Raw genomic sequence first — 18121 nt, 5'->3', positions numbered from 1 at the left:
CCCAGCATCCCCACAACCCCCAGCATCCCCACTGCCATCCAGCATCCCCATGGCCATCCAGCATCCCCATGGTCCCCAGCATCCCCACTGCCATCCAGCATCCCCATGGCCCCCAGCATCCCCACGACCCCCAGCATCCCCATGGCCCTCGGCATCCCCACGACCCCCAGCATCCCCATGGCCATCCAGCATCCCCATGGCCCCCCCTGTAGGTAGTTAGGGTCTGGCGGCCGGAAGATATCGCGCTGTACGGAAAGATGGAGCCCCTCTCCCAACAGTGGTTAGTTGATGATGTGAGCAGACGGGAGTGACGTTGTAAACTCGAGCCGTATAAAGCTGTGTCACGTACTGATAAACGCCATTTGCCGTCCACCACATTGGTGTCTGCGAGCTGATGGACCGAGCGGCCTATGGTTGGTCGCCGTGCCGCTCCTGAACCAGGTCGCCACGCCAACCCCAGGCAACACCCCCCGTCCCCACAGCCCCCGGCATCCCCACGGCCCCCAGCATCCCCACGACCCACAGCATCCCCATAGTTCCCAGCATCCCCACAACCCCCAGCATCCCCACGACCCCCAGCATCCCCATGGCCCTCGGCATCCCCACGACCCCCAGCATCCCCATTGCCATCCAGCATCCCCATGGCCCCCAGCATCCCCACGACCCCCAGCATCCCCACGACCCCCAGCATCCCCATGGCCCTCGGCATCCCCACGACCCCCAGCATCCCCATGGCCATCCAGCATCTCCATTGCCATCCAGCATCCCCATGGCCCCCCCTGTAGGTAGTTAAGGTCTGGCGGCCGGAAGATATCGCGCTGTACGGAAAGATGGAGCCCCTCTCCCAACAGTGGTTAGTTGATGACGTGAGCAGACGGAAGTGACGTTGTAAACTCGAGCCGTATAAGGCTGTGTCACGTACTGATAAACGCCATTTGCCGTCCACCACATTGGTGTCTGCGAGCTGATGGACCGAGCGGCCTATGGTTGGTCGCCGTGCCGCTCCTGAACCAGGTCGCCACGCCAACCCCAGGCAACACCCCCTGTCCCCACAGCCCCTGGCATCCCCACGGCCCCCAGCATCCCCACGACCCACAGCATCCCCATGGCCCCCAGCATCACCACTGCCATCCAGCGTCCCCATGGCCCCCCCATCCCCACAGCCCTCAGCATCCCCATGGTCCCCAGCATCCCCACGGCCATCCAGCATCCCCACGACCCCCAGCATCCCCATGGCCCTCGGCATCCCCACTGCCATCCAGCATCCCCATGGCCCCCAGCATCCCCATGGCCCCCAGCATCCCCACGACCCCCAGCATCCCCATGGCCCCCAGCATCCCCATGGCCCTCGGCATCCCCACGACCCCCAGCATCCCCACTGCCATCCAGCATCCCCACGGCCCCCAGCATCCCCATGACCCCCAGCATCCCCATGGCCATCCAGCATCTCCATTGCCATCCAGCATCCCCATGGCCCCCCCTGTAGGTAGTTAGGGTTTGGCGGCCGGAAGATATCGCACTGTACGGAAAGATGGAGCCCCTCTCCCAACAGTGGTTAGTTGATGATGTGAGCAGACGGGAGTGACGTTGTAAACTCGAGCCATATAAGGCTGTGTCACGTACTGATAAACGCCACTTGCCGTCCACCACATTGGTGTCTGCGAGCTGATGGACCGAGCGGCCTATGGTTGGTCGCCGTGCCGCTCCTGAACCAGGTCGCCACGCCAACCCCAGGCAACCTGGTGCCGAAACCCAGGAATCGTCACCTGGATTCGGGTGAACGGCGGCCGGAGCGGCTGGAGCAGCCCGGCGGGGGAGGTCAGGGGAGGACGCTCCCAGAGCAGGACCAACAAGGAGGATGGAGGCCCTTGTGAAGGTCTTATCCCAAGTACATAAGCAGTGGGGGATTGATTGTAGGCCCAAAGATTTTACCCTTGCAGTTGCGAGGCTTTTCCAAATTGGGGTCATTGACCAGCCGGTGGATATTCTCCACCCAGAAGCGTGGGACAAACGTGCTAAAGTTTTAGCCGAGGAGACGACGTCTTCGGGTTGCGGGAAAAATCTTAAGTCATGGGGAAAAGTCGTACAGGCTTTGCAGGAGGCCACACAGGAGCAGGACACCTGGAGGGCAGCACAAGGACTGTGTGTTGGTTACCCCGAAATTGGGAGTCGGGGCAGCCACACAGACCCCGCGCCCCCCGGACGACGCTAATCCTGCTGAGCCCACGGACTCGCGGGAGGACGGTACGCCCCCCCAAATCCCCGAACCCCGTCCCGCTCGCGGAGGGACAAAACCAAACAAAATCCTTCTGGGCCAAATTAGCCGAGGAGGCCGGGGGTGCCGCAGGGAAAGCGGGAGTCTGAGGACCCCTGGGCGAGACCACCCCCGCCTTGGGCGCCCCAAGATGGCCCCGACCACAAAGGGGAAGGGCGGGGCGAAGATGCCCGCGGCGGGAACGGGGAGGAAGCGCTGAAACCCGCAGGTGCCCTCAGAGAAAGGAAGGGGGAGAATGAGAAAGAGGCAAGCGGCGGGGGCGAGCGGGGGGAGGAGGGGAGCGCGAGCCGGGGGGCGGAAAGCCAATCAGAGCCGTCATCTGCACAAACGCCCTCCCAGGGCAAACAGCCCCCCCCCCCGGGCAGAAGGCGGGGCGAGCTAAGGGGGCGGGAACGGCCCGCCCGCGAGGTCAGTGGGCGGGGCCAGGGCCCAAGTGAAAAGCGCCGGAAGCCGGAAGTGAGCAGTCAGTCGAGTTCCGACTGCGGGGCAGGCGCCGCCTGGGAGGAGCGGCGCGCAATCCGTTCAGGTTCGGAGGAGGAGGAGGAGGAGGAGGAAATAGGGGTAGGCAGAGTCAAAAGCCAAAATACCCCGATTCGCAATGAAGAGAAAGCGCGAGGGGGAAAAATTCCCCTCACGGATTGGAGAAAAATAAAGATCGCATGCGCCACTTGGGCCCCATCGGCTACGCTAGCGTTCCCGGGCCGGGTGACGGACGGGGGACAAAGGGTCCACTCGCCAATAAATCCTAAGGATATACAAGCGATTGTTAAAGCAATCGCAGACAAAGTGCTTTAATTCTGCCATGGTTTCCACCCTCATAGACGGAGTTTTCGGGGGAGACGACGTGCTCCCGTTCGATATAAAACAAGCTTGTAGATTGATCTTTGACGCAGCAGGGATGATTGTTTTTAAACAAGAATGGGAGGACAACTGTACGAAGCAACTAGCCCGAGGAACCGGAGCGGACCACCCGCTACGCGGCTCCAGCCTGCAGCGGCTAATGGGTACGGACCCTACAATGGTTACCCGCCACGCGCAAGCTCAAGGCATGCGGGCCCATGAAGTTATGACTCGTGCGGCCAGAGAAGCTATTCGTGTAGCCTCTAGAATTGTCGCCAAGCCATCGCCGTGGTCCACAATAAAACAAAAACGAAAGTGAGAGCTTTACGCCATTCGTAGATCACCTTCAGGCAGCGGTCGACTCCTCGACCCTGCCCGCGGAAGCGAAAGGCCCGGTCGTTGCAGACTGCTTACGTCAGCAGTGTAATTCGAAAACCAAAGAAATCTTAACGATCTCTACCACCGGGGTCAACTATCGCAGACATGATTAAGCATGTCGTGAATGAAGAGCATTTAGCCCCGATTCAAGTGGCTGTTCGCACCGCAATAGCTAATCTGATGGCATGTTTTAAACGTGGCCAAGCGGGCCACGTTGTGGCAAACTGCCCTCGGTTGGGGGACCCGCCGACAGCGCTCCCCCCACGCCAGAATCGATCTAGAGGGCCGTGTTGGTCTTGTGGAAAGAAAGGACATTTCACTAAGGAATGCAGAACTAAAATTCAGGGAAACGGGAGAGGGAGAAGGCACCTGGGCCGCACACAACCTTCTCCCACACAGCTCCCCGCGGCCCAGCCATACCAACCCCAGGTGGGGCGAAGCGCTTTCAAACCCGTTGCCCCCTCGAGAAGCGACCAGCTTTATGGCCCAACCGATAGCCCAACTGAGTCAGCCCTTATCTCAGGGACAGCAAGGACCACCCCTTGGGGGCGAGACCTTGGGGTGGCCCTGGCAATAACGTGTGACAACCCACCGGTGGTGTGGGGGATCTGTTCTCTCTATAATATCCCCAATGGCACCACCATTAAGGTCCCCTTTTTGATTGACACCGGAGCAGATGTTACAGTTCTTCCCGAGCCGAGCTGGCCCCCATGTTGGAAATTGGAAGACGCCCCCATGGTGGGCGGAGTTGGGGGATTAACCCAAGCTCGGAAGAGCGCCCAATTAATAGCAATTATGCTTCACACTGAAAAGGGACCGGAGAAAACCATCAACCTTTTCCCATATGTCATGTCAGGAGTCCCACCACTATTGGGAAGGGACGCTCTAGCCCTATTAAATGCCAGGGTGACAAATTTACCTTAAGGGCCACTGCCGTACACCCACTTCCACCAATTAGACTGACGTGGAAATCGTCTGATCCAGTGTGGGTCGAGCAGTGGCCCCTGTCGAAGCCTTGAATGGATGCTCTTCTTGAGCTAGTCGATCGCGAGCTACAACGAGGCCATATAGAGCCTTCTACTAGCCCATGGAACACCCCAGTTTTTGTAATACCCAAGCGGAACGGTGAGGGGTTTCGCCTCCTCCGTGACCTACGTGAAGTAAACAAAAGAATCCAACCAATGGGTCCTGTCCGAACGCTGTTGCCCATGAACTCTATGATACCGGAAGGGCAACCTTGCGCTGTCCTCGATATTAAAGAGTATTTCATTTCAATACCCCTGCATGAGGAGGATAAGGAACGGTTTGCCTTTTCCGTCGTGTTTCCAAATAGCCAACGCCCCAACTTACGCTTCCAGTGGAAAGTGCTGCCACAAGGAATGATTAACTCACCTCCTATCTGTCAAATCACAGTGGATCAGGCGTTGGCACCGGTCCGACGCAGCGACCCGGCTGCGACTATCATTCAATATATGGATGATATTTTGATCGCCGCGCCATCAGGGAGTCAAGTGGACCAGCTGGTGCTAACGGTTTCAGAGACTCTCAAAACAAGCAGGTTTGAGATCGCGAGCGCAAAAATTAAAAAAGGACCATGTGTTAGTTTTTTGGGAGTGGGGATCACAAGCTCCTACGTGACCCCCCCCCCAAATGAAAATCCGTCGAAACATCAAAACGCTTCATGATATACAACAGCTAGTGGGGTCCTTGCAATGGCTCCGCAATATCGTCCTGATCCCTCCAGAAACCATGGCCCCCCTATACGATCTTTTAAAAGGACAAGACCCGTGAGAACCAAAAACTCTAACGCCAGAAGCACTGACTTCTCTTGACTTTATCGAGCGTCAGGTATCGTCAAGCTCACTCGCCAGATGGAACCCGGCTGTACCACTCGATCTGTACATGCATTTCACGGAAGGGGGAGGAGTAGGGGCACTGGCCCAGGGCCCCCCTGAAAAAGCTCAACCAATACAATGGGTAGTCCTGGGAAAACCGTCACGTGCATTCTCCCCAGGAGTCGAGTGCCTTGGTAACCTCATCATGAAAGGCAGAAAACTCGCCCTAAGACATCTAGGCATTGAACCTGCCAGAATATACCTACCCTTCCGCAAACGGCTCCCAACGCAATCAGTGGCAATGTCAGAGTATCTAGCTATAGCCCTCATCGGATTTGGTGGAGAAGTCCAGTGTGCCACAAAGCCCCCTTAAGACTCAAATGCTGGCAATTGTCGATATCGACCTTCCACAGAAGATCATGGACCGGCCCCAGTCGGGACCAACGGTCTTCACAGACGCATCCTCAGCGACCTCAACCGCGGCAGCAGTATGGCAATCGGGAGGAGAATGGCACTGCATTAAAATGACCGATTGTGTGCTTTCAGTCCAACAGCTGGAAGCGGCGGCCATAGTACTAGCGTGCGGACTGTTTCCAACGGAACACCTCAATATAGTAACTGATTCAATGTTCGTGGCCAAGCTTTGCTTAGCCATGTCAGGGCCTGCTGTGTCAACATCTACAGTAGCTCTAGTGCTAGAAGAAGTGCTTTTTTCCCGAAAAGGTACCATATCAGTCATCCACGTCAACAGCCACACCCCAGTTAAAGGGTTTTTCCAAACCGGTAACGACAAAGCAGATGCCGCTGCTAAAGGATTATGGACACTAAGAGATGCCCGCCAACGACACGAATCTCTCCACATTGGAGCTAAAGCGCTAGCAAAGAGATGTGAGATTTCAGCCACTGACGCGAAACACATAGTAGCTACGTGTCCCCACTGCCAAAAAGTACCACTGTGGTCCAGTGGAGTTAACCCCAGAGGTCTCAAAGCCTCCGAGGTGTGGCAGACGGATTTTACGCTCTGTCAGTTGCCGAAACCTCGAGCGTGGCTAGCGGTAACCGTAGACACATATAGCGGGGTGATCGTAGCTACACAACACCTTAAGACCGACTCCAAAGCAACCACCCAACATTGGCCGACAGCCATGGCGTGGCTCGGCGTCCCTAATCAAATCAAAACAGACAATGGTCCGAACTTTGTATCTAAATCGGTCCAAGCATTCGCTCTGAAATGGGGTATTACTCTAATACGCGGCATCCCGCATAATAGCGCAGGACAAGCCATAGTAGAACGAGCAAACCAAACTCTGAAATCTAAATTGGAGGTACTAGCGAAACCAGAAGGTTTTACCAACACTGTTCCCTCAGGAGACCAGGCGCGCTTGCTAGCGACTGCGTTATTAGCGCTAAACCAGTTCCCCAGAGGAGAGGAGATGAACAGCCCCGCCCAAAAACATTGGGCCACTCGAGCGCTAGAAGGCGGCCCCTCGGTCATAGTTAGAAATGAGCTGGGAGACTAAGAAGAAGGGTGGAAGTTAGTCCTGACAGGCCGAGGGTATGCTGCGGTCAGAAAAGACGGCAGAATTAAATGGTGTCCGCTTAAGTCTATTAAACCGGACCTTCAGAATAAGACTAACGAAATTAATGAAAACGGTGAGTTTCTGTTTACAGGACCGGATCATCGGACACCCCCGTAACCCGTATACCCCAGTGGCAAAAGAAGTTGACAAGCCAGCAGGCGCCCTGTCCAAGCCTGGGAGCCCCGCATCGGCAGAAACCAAGCGACGACTGCGATGCCTTTGTGTGATTTTGATTTTAGACCTTGTCACCACAGGACAGGTAAAATCAGGTCACCTTCACCACCAGCCATTTAAATGGTCCTTCCTTCGACTGGAGGACCACCAAGTTATCGCAACTCAAATAACATCAGGCGCGCCCGGTTTTAATGCCTCTCTGTGCCAGCTTGTCCCGAGAGACCGATGTTGGGAATACCTAGGATTTTATATGTGTCCTAGCTCGAATCCTGGGAAGGGGTATTGTAACTCCCCTACCCAATACTATTGTAGCCGTTGGGGATGTGAGACCATAGCCCCTGCTTGGATACCGGGTAGCGGTAGAGACAGATACCTAAAAGTCCAGTGGGGTCCATATGGGTGCATTCCACCACAGGCATGGCAAGGACGTGGAAATTGCCGATACCTCTTCTTAAATGTCACTGAGCCCCAAGAGGATAGTTGGTTACTCGGGAGAATTTGGGGAATAAGGTACACGGAACCAGGGACAGACGAGGGTGGCTTAATCCTCATAAAAAAGGAGGTTGTCCCGAACGATCCACTGCCAGTAGGCCCCAACCAAGCATTTGTTAATGAAGTAGTTCTGACCACCCCCAGTCAAGATTACATGACTAAAGAGACCAACAACCAGGAAACATCAACAGAAAAATATACCACCACACCTGTAGCGACACGCATCACCAAAATCCCTCATGGAAATCCCCTCTGGAAAATGATGCAAGCTGGCTACCAAGTATTGAACAAAACTAACCCTAACCTTACGGAACATTGCTGGTTGTGTTACGGAATAAAGCCACCTTTTTATGAGGCTGTAAGGGACATACCTGAGGGGTAAGGGACATACCTAAATGTCCCTGTAATGGTAACATTCCCTAAATGTAAATGGTACAAATCCGGCCCAGTGCATATGGGACACAGAAAAGCAAGGCATTACGTTGACACAGGTGGTGGGAAGTGGCGTGTGTGTGTAGGCCAAGTCCCAAAGCACAAAGAACACCTATGTATTAATAAGATACAACTTAAGACCCCAGCAAAGTGGTTAATACCGGCCCGAAATGCCACGTGGGTTTGTTCTACTATTGGAGTTACACCTTGTCTGTCGCTGGAAAAGTTTAATGAGTCCTCAGAGTGTTGTGTCCAGGTATCTATAGTCCCTAAGATCTTTTACCATTCCGACGACTTTGTCTACGACTCGCGCATCACCCCAGAACATCGTCTGTCAAAACGGGAGCCCTTTACAGCAATAACGGTAGCTACTCTAATGCTCATAGGAGGTGCGGGACTAGGTACAGGAGTAGCATCCTTGGTGCAACAGAGTAAAGAATTTAATGCCTTGAGGGTGGCAGTAGACGAAGACTTGGCTAGAATTGAACAATCAATAACTGCGTTAGAACAATCAATTAGACCATTATCTGAAGTCGTGTTACAAAATCGAAGAGGATTAGACCTGATGTTTTTACAACAAGGGGGAGCGTGCGCTGCACTAAAAGAAGAGTGTTGTGTGTATGCGGACCACACCGGAATAGCGAGAGACACTATGGCCAAATCGCGAGAGGGATTAGAAAAACGGAAAAAGGAACGAGAGGCACAACAAAACCGGTTTGAATCAGGGTTTAACCATTCACCGTGGTTAACCACCCTGATATCTACCTTGATAGGGCCGATCGCAATGATCATAATGGCACTGATCTTTGGACCCTGTATACTAAATAGGCTCGTGTCGTTGGTCAAAAGCCGGCTAGAGAAGGTTAACATTCTGTTGGTAGAACGCCGACAACTGCTTTAAGAATGTGTTTACTTTGTGTTACTCCTAATTATCCCTAGTTGCCCCAAGTTACACCCCGTTATTACCAGTTACCCCCTAATTTCCACCTGTCCACTGTGCCTTATGTTTTTTATTCAAGTTTTCTATTTTTCTATTTTAGCTAGTTTGGTTATCCATAGGGAGGGGGGAAATGGAGGTAGTTAGGGTCTGGCGGCCGGAAGATATCGCGCTGTACGGAAAGATGGAGCCCCTCTCCCAACAGTGGTTAGTTGATGATGTGAGCAGACGGGAGTGACGTTGTAAACTCGAGCCATATAAGGCTGTGTCACGTACTGATAAACGCCATTTGCCGTCCACCACATTGGTGTCTGCGAGCTGATGGACCGAGCGGCCTATGGTTGGTCGCCGTGCCGCTCCTGAACCAGGTCGCCACGCCAACCCCAGGCAACACCCCCTGTCCCCACAGCCCCCGGCATCCCCACGGCCCCCAGCATCCCCACGACCCACAGCATCCCCATGGCCCCCAGCATCCCCACTGCCATCCAGCGTCCCCGTGGCCCCCCCATCCCCACAGCCCTCAGCATCCCCGTGGTCTCCAGCATCCCCATGGTCCCCAGCATCCCCACGGCCATCCAGCATCCCCATGGTCCCCAGCATCCCCACGGCCATCCAGCGTCCCCATGGCCCCCCCATCCCCACAGCCCTCAGCATCCCTGTGGTCTCCAGCATCCCCATGATCCCCAGCATCCCCACGGCCATCCAGCATCCCCATGGACCCCGGCATCCCCATGGTCATCCAGCATCCCCATGGTCCCCAGCATCCCCACGGCCATCCAGCATCCCCATGGACCCCGGCATCCCCATGGTCATCCAGCATCCCCATGGTCCCCAGCATCCCCACGGCCATCCAGCATCCCCATGGACCCCGGCATCCCCATGGTCATCCAGCATCCCCATGACCCCCAGCATCCCCACGGCTCCCAGCATCCCCACAGTCCCGGCATCCCCACGACCCTTGGCATCTCCGTGGCCCCCACATCCCCACAACCATCCAGCATCCCCACGGCCATCCAGCATCCCCACGGCCATCCAGCATCCCCACGGCCCCTGCCAGCCCCCCAGCCATGCAGCAGCCCCCCAGCCATCCGGCAGCCCCACCTGGCAGAGGGATGAGCTCTCCAGGACAGGGCGTTTGGGGAGCTCGGTGATGACCAGCAGCTGGGCAAGGGAAGAAGAACCTTAAATCCACGGTTTTGGCTGTGGGCGGGACCCAGCCCAGCCCAGCTTGTTCATAACATCCACCTACCTGCCGCCGACCACCCTCCTGCTGGGGCTCGGCATGCAGAGAGGCAGGGGAGCTGGATGGCACGTCTTCGGGGTCCCCATGGGAAGTGCAGGGCGTGAAGGACCCTCTCGTGGGCAGCACCGAAAGGTGCCGGCCACGTCACACCTTCCCATGGCCTCGCAGGTGTCCTCCTGCCCACCTCAGCCCCAGAAACTGGGGGAGAAGGAGGGAGCCCCACATTTGTCTCCGTCACCCCATGGAGGTCCCGGAGCTTGGGACCCACCGGTGATGCTGTCCCCAAGCCCATGACCACAGTGACACTCCAGGACCTGCAAATGGTGGCTCCTTCAAGCTCCACGTCCACCCACCCGCCAGTGAACTGGGGTGGGAGCGCCAGGTCCCCATGGCTCCTGTGACACCGGGGGATGCCACAGGCATGTGGCATGGTCCCCGAGCGCAGCCTGACCCCCCCTGCTTCCCCCCCCACCAGCGTGCAGGATGGAGCCGCCCCATCGTGCTCCTCCGCCCCACGGCGCGGAGGTGGCTTCCTGCGGCCCTCGACCACAAGCCGGAAGCAGGGAGTGCGTGAGCAGCAGGCGGAACGCGAGGCCACATCCCAACCATGTCCCCGAGCCGCTGAGAGAGGTGGCGGGAGGACGGGACCACCCGACCCACTGGCTCCCCGACCTCCATGGGGCTGCCCCACGGATGCTGAGCAGGATGGAAGGGCTCTGCCTGCTCTTGACGGCTCTCTCCGCCACCGCGCCCGGACAAGGTACGTCGATGTCTCTTCCCGTCCCTCTCCGTGTGCCGGGACACCGGGGCGATGGCTCTGCTGGGTTCGGAGCCGGGTACCTGCCACCTCCCCGGGGTTGGATCCTGCCGGAGCAGGATGTCACCGGCGGTGGTTGGGCGCCGAGCGCGGATGCTCCGCGGGCAGTTCCCCAAAACCGAGCTCTTCTCCTTCCCCAGGTGCCCGGCACGGCCGGTCCCACCTCGGTCCCTCCTCGACGCCCGGTGGGACGGAGGGAAGGGGGTCCCAGCTTGGGGGCTGGTGGCTCTGGGGACCCTAAAAGGGCTGTTGGGGCCAGCCCACCCACCAGCTCCCAGCCCCGTGGGGACGGGATGATGGCTCTGCTGGTTTTGGTAGGCACGGAGCAAGAGCCGTCCTGTCTGCTCGTGTCACCAGCATCAGCCCAGGGCGGCTTTTGGGGACCTCAGCCCCTCTGCTTGTGTCACCAGCATCACCCCGGGATGGTTTTTGGGGACCTCATCCCATCTGCTTGTGTCACCAGCATCATCCAGGGTAGCTTTTGGGGACCTCATCCCATCTGCTCGTGTCACCAGCATCACCCCAGGGCGGCTTTTGGGGACCTCAGCCCCTCTGCTTGTGTCACCAGCACCACCCCGGGATGGTTTTTGGGGACCTCATCCCATCTGCTTGTGTCACCAGCATCACCCCGGGATGGTTTTTGGGGACCTCAGTCCTGCTCATGACACCAGCATCACCCAGGGCAGCTTTTGGGGAACCTGTGCCATCTGCTCGTGTCACCAGCATCACTCCAGGATGGTTTTTGGGGACCCGTCCTGTGTGCTCGTGTCACCAGCATCACCCCAGGGCAGCTTTTGGGGACGTCAGCCCCTCTGCTTGTGTCACCAGCATCACCCCGAGATGGTTTTGAGGAACCTGTCCCATCTGCTTGTGTCACCAGCATCACCCCAAGATGGTTTCTGGGGACCCGTCCTGTGCGCTCATGTCGCCAGCATCACCCAGGGTAGCTTTTGGGGACGTCATCCCATCTGCTCGTGTCACTAGCATCACCCAGGGTAGCTTTTGGGGACCTCAGCCCCTCTGCTTGTGTCACCAGCATCATCCAGGGTAGCTTTTGGGGACCTCAGCCCCTCTGCTTGTGTCACCAGCACCACCCTGGGATGGTTTTTGGGGACCTCATCCCTTCTCATGTCACCAGCATCACCCCAGGGCGTTTTTCTGGGGACGATGCCACCTGCTCCCCCCCAAAGCGGCCGAGCTGAGGCTGGTTTCGCACCCGAAATGGCTGCCAGCAGCAGCTTCGACGCCTCCTGTCAATGGGGGAACGGTCGCCATCGCCTTCGTTTCCGCTAACGGCTCCTTCCCACACCTTCGCTGAGGTGCTGCCGGATGCCACCGAGCGGCTCTGCCCCCCCATGCCTCCCCCCCCGCCCCTTAATCCCTTACCTTTAATGTTTTTAACGCCAAGCCAGAGCCCACCAGCAGAGGTGGTGGCTTCCCACGGTGGCCACCCATGGGGACACCCACCCAATGCACCTCACCAGCCCCCCACCCCCCCGCCCTGCCCCCGGCAAAGACGGGAGTGGGCTCTATCAGCCCGGCCAGCTGATAGAAATGAAGAAAAAAGAGAAATGCCCCTTTTTTTGGTGAGAAATCGTTAATGCCATTATGGCATTATGGCAGCCCGTGCAGGCGGGGGAGAGAGAAAGCCACAATTCCGGTGACGGTGACAGCGAGCGCGTCTCGCCTCAGCCCTGGGGAGTGAATCTTTCACCCCAAAAAGAGTGAAATGGTGATTTTTTTTTTTTTTTCCCCGGCGATAACCACGGGAGCCCGGCGGGGTGGGGGGAGAGGGGACAGGGAGGGTGGGATTTCCATGGTTCCAAACGACGCCGTGCCCTTGGGATGAGGGAAAAACCTCAAACGTGACCGTGTTGTCACCAGCATCCACTCCCCCCCCTCCCCGCGGCCCTAAATCATGGCGGGGGGGCCGAGCTGGGGGTGCGGGCAGCGGGCAGACCCTCTCTGTTTGGCAGGGACGGCGGTGGCACCCCGGATTCACGAGGGCACCCCCGGCTTCGGCGTTCCCACCGGTGAGTCGTGTCCCCCCTGTCGCCCTATTTAGGGCCAGATTCTGCCTCCCCCCCGACCCCCGTGAACGGACCCCGTGCCGGTGGCGGGGCGGGGGGGGGGTCTGACCCCAGGGCATGTCCCCGTGTTCCCCCCCCACCCCCGCCTTGGAGAGCTGATGTGAGGACACTGGGATCGACTTCGAGGGGTGGAAGAAGAGCCGCCCATTTTGTGGCAGGCTGGGGAGGCCATTTTGGCCGCTTTTCCCCGGATCAGCATCACTTTCCGGGGGGGGGATTTGCACGTTCCCGCGCCCCTTCCATCTGCCCCCCCCCCCCTCCACGGCTGCCTGCCGGGGTGCCACCCGGTGCCCCGTCCCCACCAGTTTGCCAGCTGCGAGCCACCCGCAGCCCGGCGGCCAGCACGGGAGCGGCGAGGTGGCCGCTTCGCCCCCGCCAGCCGGTCCGTCTGCTCCTCAGAGCGGCCAGGAGAGCTGGGGATGAGCCAAAAAAGGGGGGGTTGTCCCCCCCACCCCCGATACCCACAGACCTCACTCCCGCTCTCGCCTCGGTGGCTGCCAGCTCTCAGCGGGGCTCTGGGTGTCCGTCTGTCCTGCGGCCATCGGCCCCCTCCTCCCACCGTGCCACCTCCAGCCCTGCTCCGAGCTTCAGCCCCGCATGGCCGGAGTGGGGGGTGGGGGGTGTCCCGGTGGGCTCAGTCCCCTCATCCCCCCACCTTCTCCCTTCCTCCTCGCAGCCCCCGCGGAGCCCACGGGACCTGCCAGCACCCCGGTGGGCGGCGTGGCTGGGAACACCTCGGTGACACCAGGTGAGAGCCGGGTGCCTCCTTGTACCCCCGTTTCTCTGGGGAGGGGGCCGGCGGTGGCACGGGGGACAGTGCCAAGGCCACCTCTACCCCACCGTCCCGTCCCCTCCGTCTCGCCCAGGTCCCGGCGCGTTGCGGCTGGCCGGCGGCCGGAGCCGGTGCGAGGGTCGGGTGGAGATGGAGCAGGGGGGTTCCTGGGGCACGGTGTGCGACGACGCCTGGGACATGGCCGACGCCGACGTGGTGTGCCGCCAGCTAGGCTGCGGCCGTGCCGTACGCGTCCACGCCGGCGCCGCCTTCGGCCGGGGTGGTGGCCCCATCCTCCGGGACGAGGTGGGCTGCCAGGGCCACGAGGAGCATCTCTGGGAATGCCCGGCCATGACGGAGCACGACTGTAGCCATAAGGAAGACGCCGGCGTGGTGTGTTCAGGTGGGTGCCGGGTCCGGTAGCCATCGCGTAGGATTTGGGCTCCGGTATGAGGCAGGGATGCAGGCAGAGCATCCCCATGTCCTTTTCTCCGCCCGCAGAACACCAGGAATGGCGGCTCTCGGGCGGTCGGGATGGTTGCGCCGGTCGGGTGGAGGTTTTTTTCCGCGGCACGTGGAGCACGGTGTGCGACAGCACGTGGTACGACACGGAGGGCAGGGTGCTGTGCCGCACGCTGGGCTGCGGGGAGCCCCTCCGGAAACTCTTCTTCCACCACACGTTGCCCGGCAGGATGGTCTACGAGTGCGAGAGCCTGCAGCCCTCGCTAGCCCACTGCCGCTGGGCTTACAATAAATCGGCTCCTTGCCACCAGTCCCGGGCGGTCGGCGTGGTCTGCAATGGTACGGAACCCCCCGCCTGCCAGCCCCGGGGGCGTTGGGCGGGGGGGGTTTGCAGCCATGGCGGGGTGGGGGGTCCCCAGAAGCTGCAACCCAACTTCTTCTGCCCCTTCCCCCCCTCCCTGTCCCCCTCCTGCCAGGCTCCCAGGGCTTGCAGGCGCCGACCCCCGTGGCCACGGTGACGCCGAGCAACGTCACCCTCCTGAGCGGTGAGTGTCCTGCAGGGCCTCGACCGCGACCTGGGTTTGGGGTGGTGGTGGGGGAGCTGCAGGGAGCACCCCACTCGCCCCCCCGGCTTAGCCTGGGGGAAGGTTGTCCCCGGGTGTCACGAGCTGTGTCCGTTCTCTGTCTCAGCTGAGGAGGGCCCCCCGCCTGCGGGGGGACAGTCCCCCCTGCACGTGCTCCTCTTCATCCTCTGCCTGGTCCTGGCGGCGCTGCTGCTGCTCACCGTGCTGGCCTTCACCGCCGCCCTGCTGAGGCTGAGGAAGATGAGCGGTAATAACCACCCCCACCCCACCCCCGCCCAAAACGGGGGGCACGGCGGGCTCTGGCCACGGAAGTGGGGGGACATTGCAGCCCAGCCAGGGCCACCCCCTTCCCTGGGCTCAGCCCAGGGGCAGCTGAGCGGGGACACAGACACCCACACCCCCCCCCCCGCCCCCGGTTTTGTCCCCCCAGCCCACGCTGTGTCGTCCCCCGCGTTAGCCAGCGCGGTGCTGGTCAACCACAGCGCCCAGCGCCCCGACGCGCCCTCCGGGACCTCCAACGACTACAGGGAGATGCCCCCCAGCCTGCCCAAAGGACCAGGTAGGTCTGGCAGGTCACCCGTTCCTCCCCGAGGGGCTGTGGGGGGGGAAGGGGAGGGGGGTCCCGGATGGTTGCCCAATCCCCATCTGGTCCCCCCAGACCCGCTGGTCACAGCCCTCCCCACTGCCAAGGATTTCGACTCCGATTCCGACTACGAACACTACGACTTCAGCAGCAAGCCGCCCGTGGCTCTCTCCACCTTCCATAGTGAGCGTCCAACTGGCCCCGGGACCCCCCCACACCCTGTCCCAGGACCCCCCCTACCCTGTCCCGGGGTGCCCCGGCTGATGTCCCACCTCCCTGCCCTCCCCACAGACTCCCTGCGCCAACATCCCAGGGACCCGTTACTCCCGCTGATGCCCAGCCAGGACGGGATGGAGCCGTTCCCTGCGGAGGGTACGACACGAGGGGTCCCGACCCTCTGTCCCGCACCGCTGGCCTTCTGCCCACCGTGGGTGGGGGCACCCTACAGCCCCGGGGGCTAATATTAGCCCTGTGCCCCCGCAGTGCCATCCCGCCGCAGGGCGAGCAGCTCTTCCACCTCCTCCTCTTCCTCCACCGAGCCCTACTGCAACGACAGCATGGCCCCCCCGCAGGCCTGGGTCTGCCCGCCGCCCCCCACCCACGGCGCCCACCGGCACCCGGCACCCACCACCCACGGCTACACCGACTGCCCCGGCACAGGTGGGCACTGCCGGCGGGCTGTGTGGTCCCAGGGACCGGAACGGGGATGGGGACAGCCCTGGGGACGGGAGCAGGGATGGGGATACCCCAAAGATGAGAGCAAGGGATGGAGAGACCCCAGGGATGGGGACAGGGATGGGGAAAGGAGCAGGGATGGAGAGACCCCAGGGAGGGGAGCAGGGATGGGGACAGCCCTGGGGATGGGAGAAGGAATGGAGAGACCCCAGGGAGGGGAACAGGGATGGAGACAGTCCTGGGGATGGGAGCAGGGATGGGGATACCCCAAAGATGGGAGCAAGGGATGGAGAGACCCCAGGGATGGGGACAGGGATGGGGACACCCCTGGGGATGGGAGCAAGGGATGGAAAGACCCCAGGGAGGGGAGCAGGGATGGAGTCAGCTCTGGGGACAGGATCAAGGATGGAGAGACCCCAGGGAGGCGAGCAAGGGATGGGGACAGTCCTGGGGAGGCGAATGGGCATAGGGGGACTCCAAGGATGGGAGCAGGGATGGGAACAGCCCTGGGGACAGGAGCAGGGATGGAGAGACCCCAGGGAGGGGAACAGGGATGGGGACAGTCCTGGGGATGGAAGCAAGGGATGGAGGGACCCCAGGGAGGGGAACAGGGATGGGGACAGTCCTGGGGATGGAAGCAAGGGATGGAGGGACCCCAAGAACAGGAGCAAGGGATGGGGACAGCCCTGGGGAGGCAAATGGGCACGGGGGGGCTCCAAGGACGGGAGCAGGGATGGGGACAGCCCTGGGGACAGGACCAAGGGATGGGGACAGCCTTGGGGATGGGAGCAAGGGATGGAGAGACCCCAAAGATGGGAACAGGGATGGGGACAACCCTGGGGATGGGAGCAAGGGATGGGAAGACCCCAAGGACGGGAAGAAGGATGGGGACAGCCCTGGGGAGGGGAATGGGGGTGGGGGGGACCCTGGGGACGGGAGCAGGGATGGGGACAACCCCAGGGAGGGAACGGGAGTGGGGGACCCCGGGGGCTGGGGGCAGGGATGGCAGGTGCCAGTGAGAGTCCCTGTTTCCCCCAGCTCCCCCAGCAGCCCCCTGCGTGCCCGCCCCAGTGCTCTCCCACCCCTGGGTACCGTCTCCGGCAGCTCCCGATCCCGCCGACAGCTCCAGCACCTCCTCGGGCGAGTGGTACGAGAACGAGCAGGGCCAGGAGCCGCCCGGGGACCCGTCCCCACGCCCCGGTGAGGACCCCTGCGCCGGCAGGGCGGGAGTTGGGTGGTAGGGTCCGGGGGGGATTCAGGGCTCCTCTGCCCCCGCAGCATCCTCCTCCCGCTCCCTGCCCACCTCCCTGAGGGGGTCTCTCTCTCCCTCGCAGGCTGGCCGGCTCCGTCCTGCCCCGGGGGGGGCCACACGCAAGACCCCGACTCCTCCGAGGGCAGCGATTACGATGACATCCAGGGCTCTGCCTACTGAAGCTGCCCGATGTCCACGGACGTGGCGGGGAGGGGGGACGACACCGAGGACTCGCCATCCCGCTGCCGACCTCCCTTCTGGACTTTTCCAGCCATCTCCTCCTTGCCGGGGGGTGGACACAGGTCCCGGTGGTACCCGGAGGATGCTCGGCTCAGGCGAGCTGCGTGCTGCCATTAAAAGCTTTTCCCAGCGGGTCACCATCTCCCTCGGCCGTAGGGGTGGCCGGTCACCATCTCCCTCGGCCATGGGGGTGGCTTGTCACCAGCCCTGCCACGAGGCTGGGTCACCGAGCGCTCCCACGGGTCACCTAAAGATGTCCCTTCTGCCATCCCCTGCCTGGCTGGGGGTGGGGACCTGGCTGCCAGGTGATGTCCCGTCCCGTCCCCCAGCCACAACCTGCAGATCTGTCCCCAAGGGCAGGAGCAGCCGGACCCCCCCACCCCGTCCCCAGCCCACGGCAGCAGGGAGGGGGGAAGGCAGGGCCTGATCCAGCCCCGCAGCACCCGAGATCCCCGTGGCT

The 18121-nt window shown here is 60.8% G+C and overlaps 1 protein-coding gene across 2 annotated transcripts; it reads left to right on the top strand.

The window, feature by feature from the left end:
• Window positions 1-10754: 10754 nt before the first annotated feature.
• CD6 (CD6 molecule) lies at window positions 10755-17773 on the top strand. Of its 2 annotated transcripts, XM_063333406.1 has the most exons (13): window positions 10755-10946; window positions 12980-13036; window positions 13770-13841; window positions 13960-14268; window positions 14367-14666; window positions 14804-14872; window positions 15018-15158; window positions 15342-15470; window positions 15570-15677; window positions 15786-15866; window positions 15978-16154; window positions 17208-17369; window positions 17504-17773. In XM_063333406.1, the coding sequence occupies exons 1-13, from the start codon at window positions 10880-10882 to the stop codon at window positions 17599-17601; spliced, it is 1770 nt and encodes a 589-aa protein (XP_063189476.1). In that variant the 5' UTR covers window positions 10755-10879; the 3' UTR covers window positions 17602-17773. The 2 variants fall into 2 exon arrangements, with proteins under 2 accessions (XP_063189476.1, XP_063189477.1); XM_063333407.1 differs by lacking the exon at window positions 15570-15677.
• Window positions 17774-18121: the final 348 nt, after the last annotated feature.

This window comes from Chroicocephalus ridibundus, chromosome 4 (assembly GCF_963924245.1).
Source record: "Chroicocephalus ridibundus chromosome 4, bChrRid1.1, whole genome shotgun sequence".
Taxonomy (NCBI): domain Eukaryota; kingdom Metazoa; phylum Chordata; class Aves; order Charadriiformes; family Laridae; genus Chroicocephalus; species Chroicocephalus ridibundus.
The sequence above is the reverse complement of the archived record's forward strand: the minus strand, read 5'-3'. Positions and strand labels throughout refer to the sequence as shown.

Excerpts from the sequence above, each read along its gene's own strand:
- CD6 (XM_063333406.1), top strand. The coding sequence starts at position 10,880 with ATGCTGAGCAGGATGGAAGGGCTCTGCCTGCTCTTGACGGCTCTCTCC. Across the intron at positions 14,269-14,366 it reads CGCCGGCGTGGTGTGTTCAG|AACACCAGGAATGGCGGCTC; the intron begins GTGGGTGCCGGG and ends CTCCGCCCGCAG. Across the intron at positions 15,678-15,785 it reads GGCTCTCTCCACCTTCCATA|ACTCCCTGCGCCAACATCCC; the intron begins GTGAGCGTCCAA and ends CCCTCCCCACAG.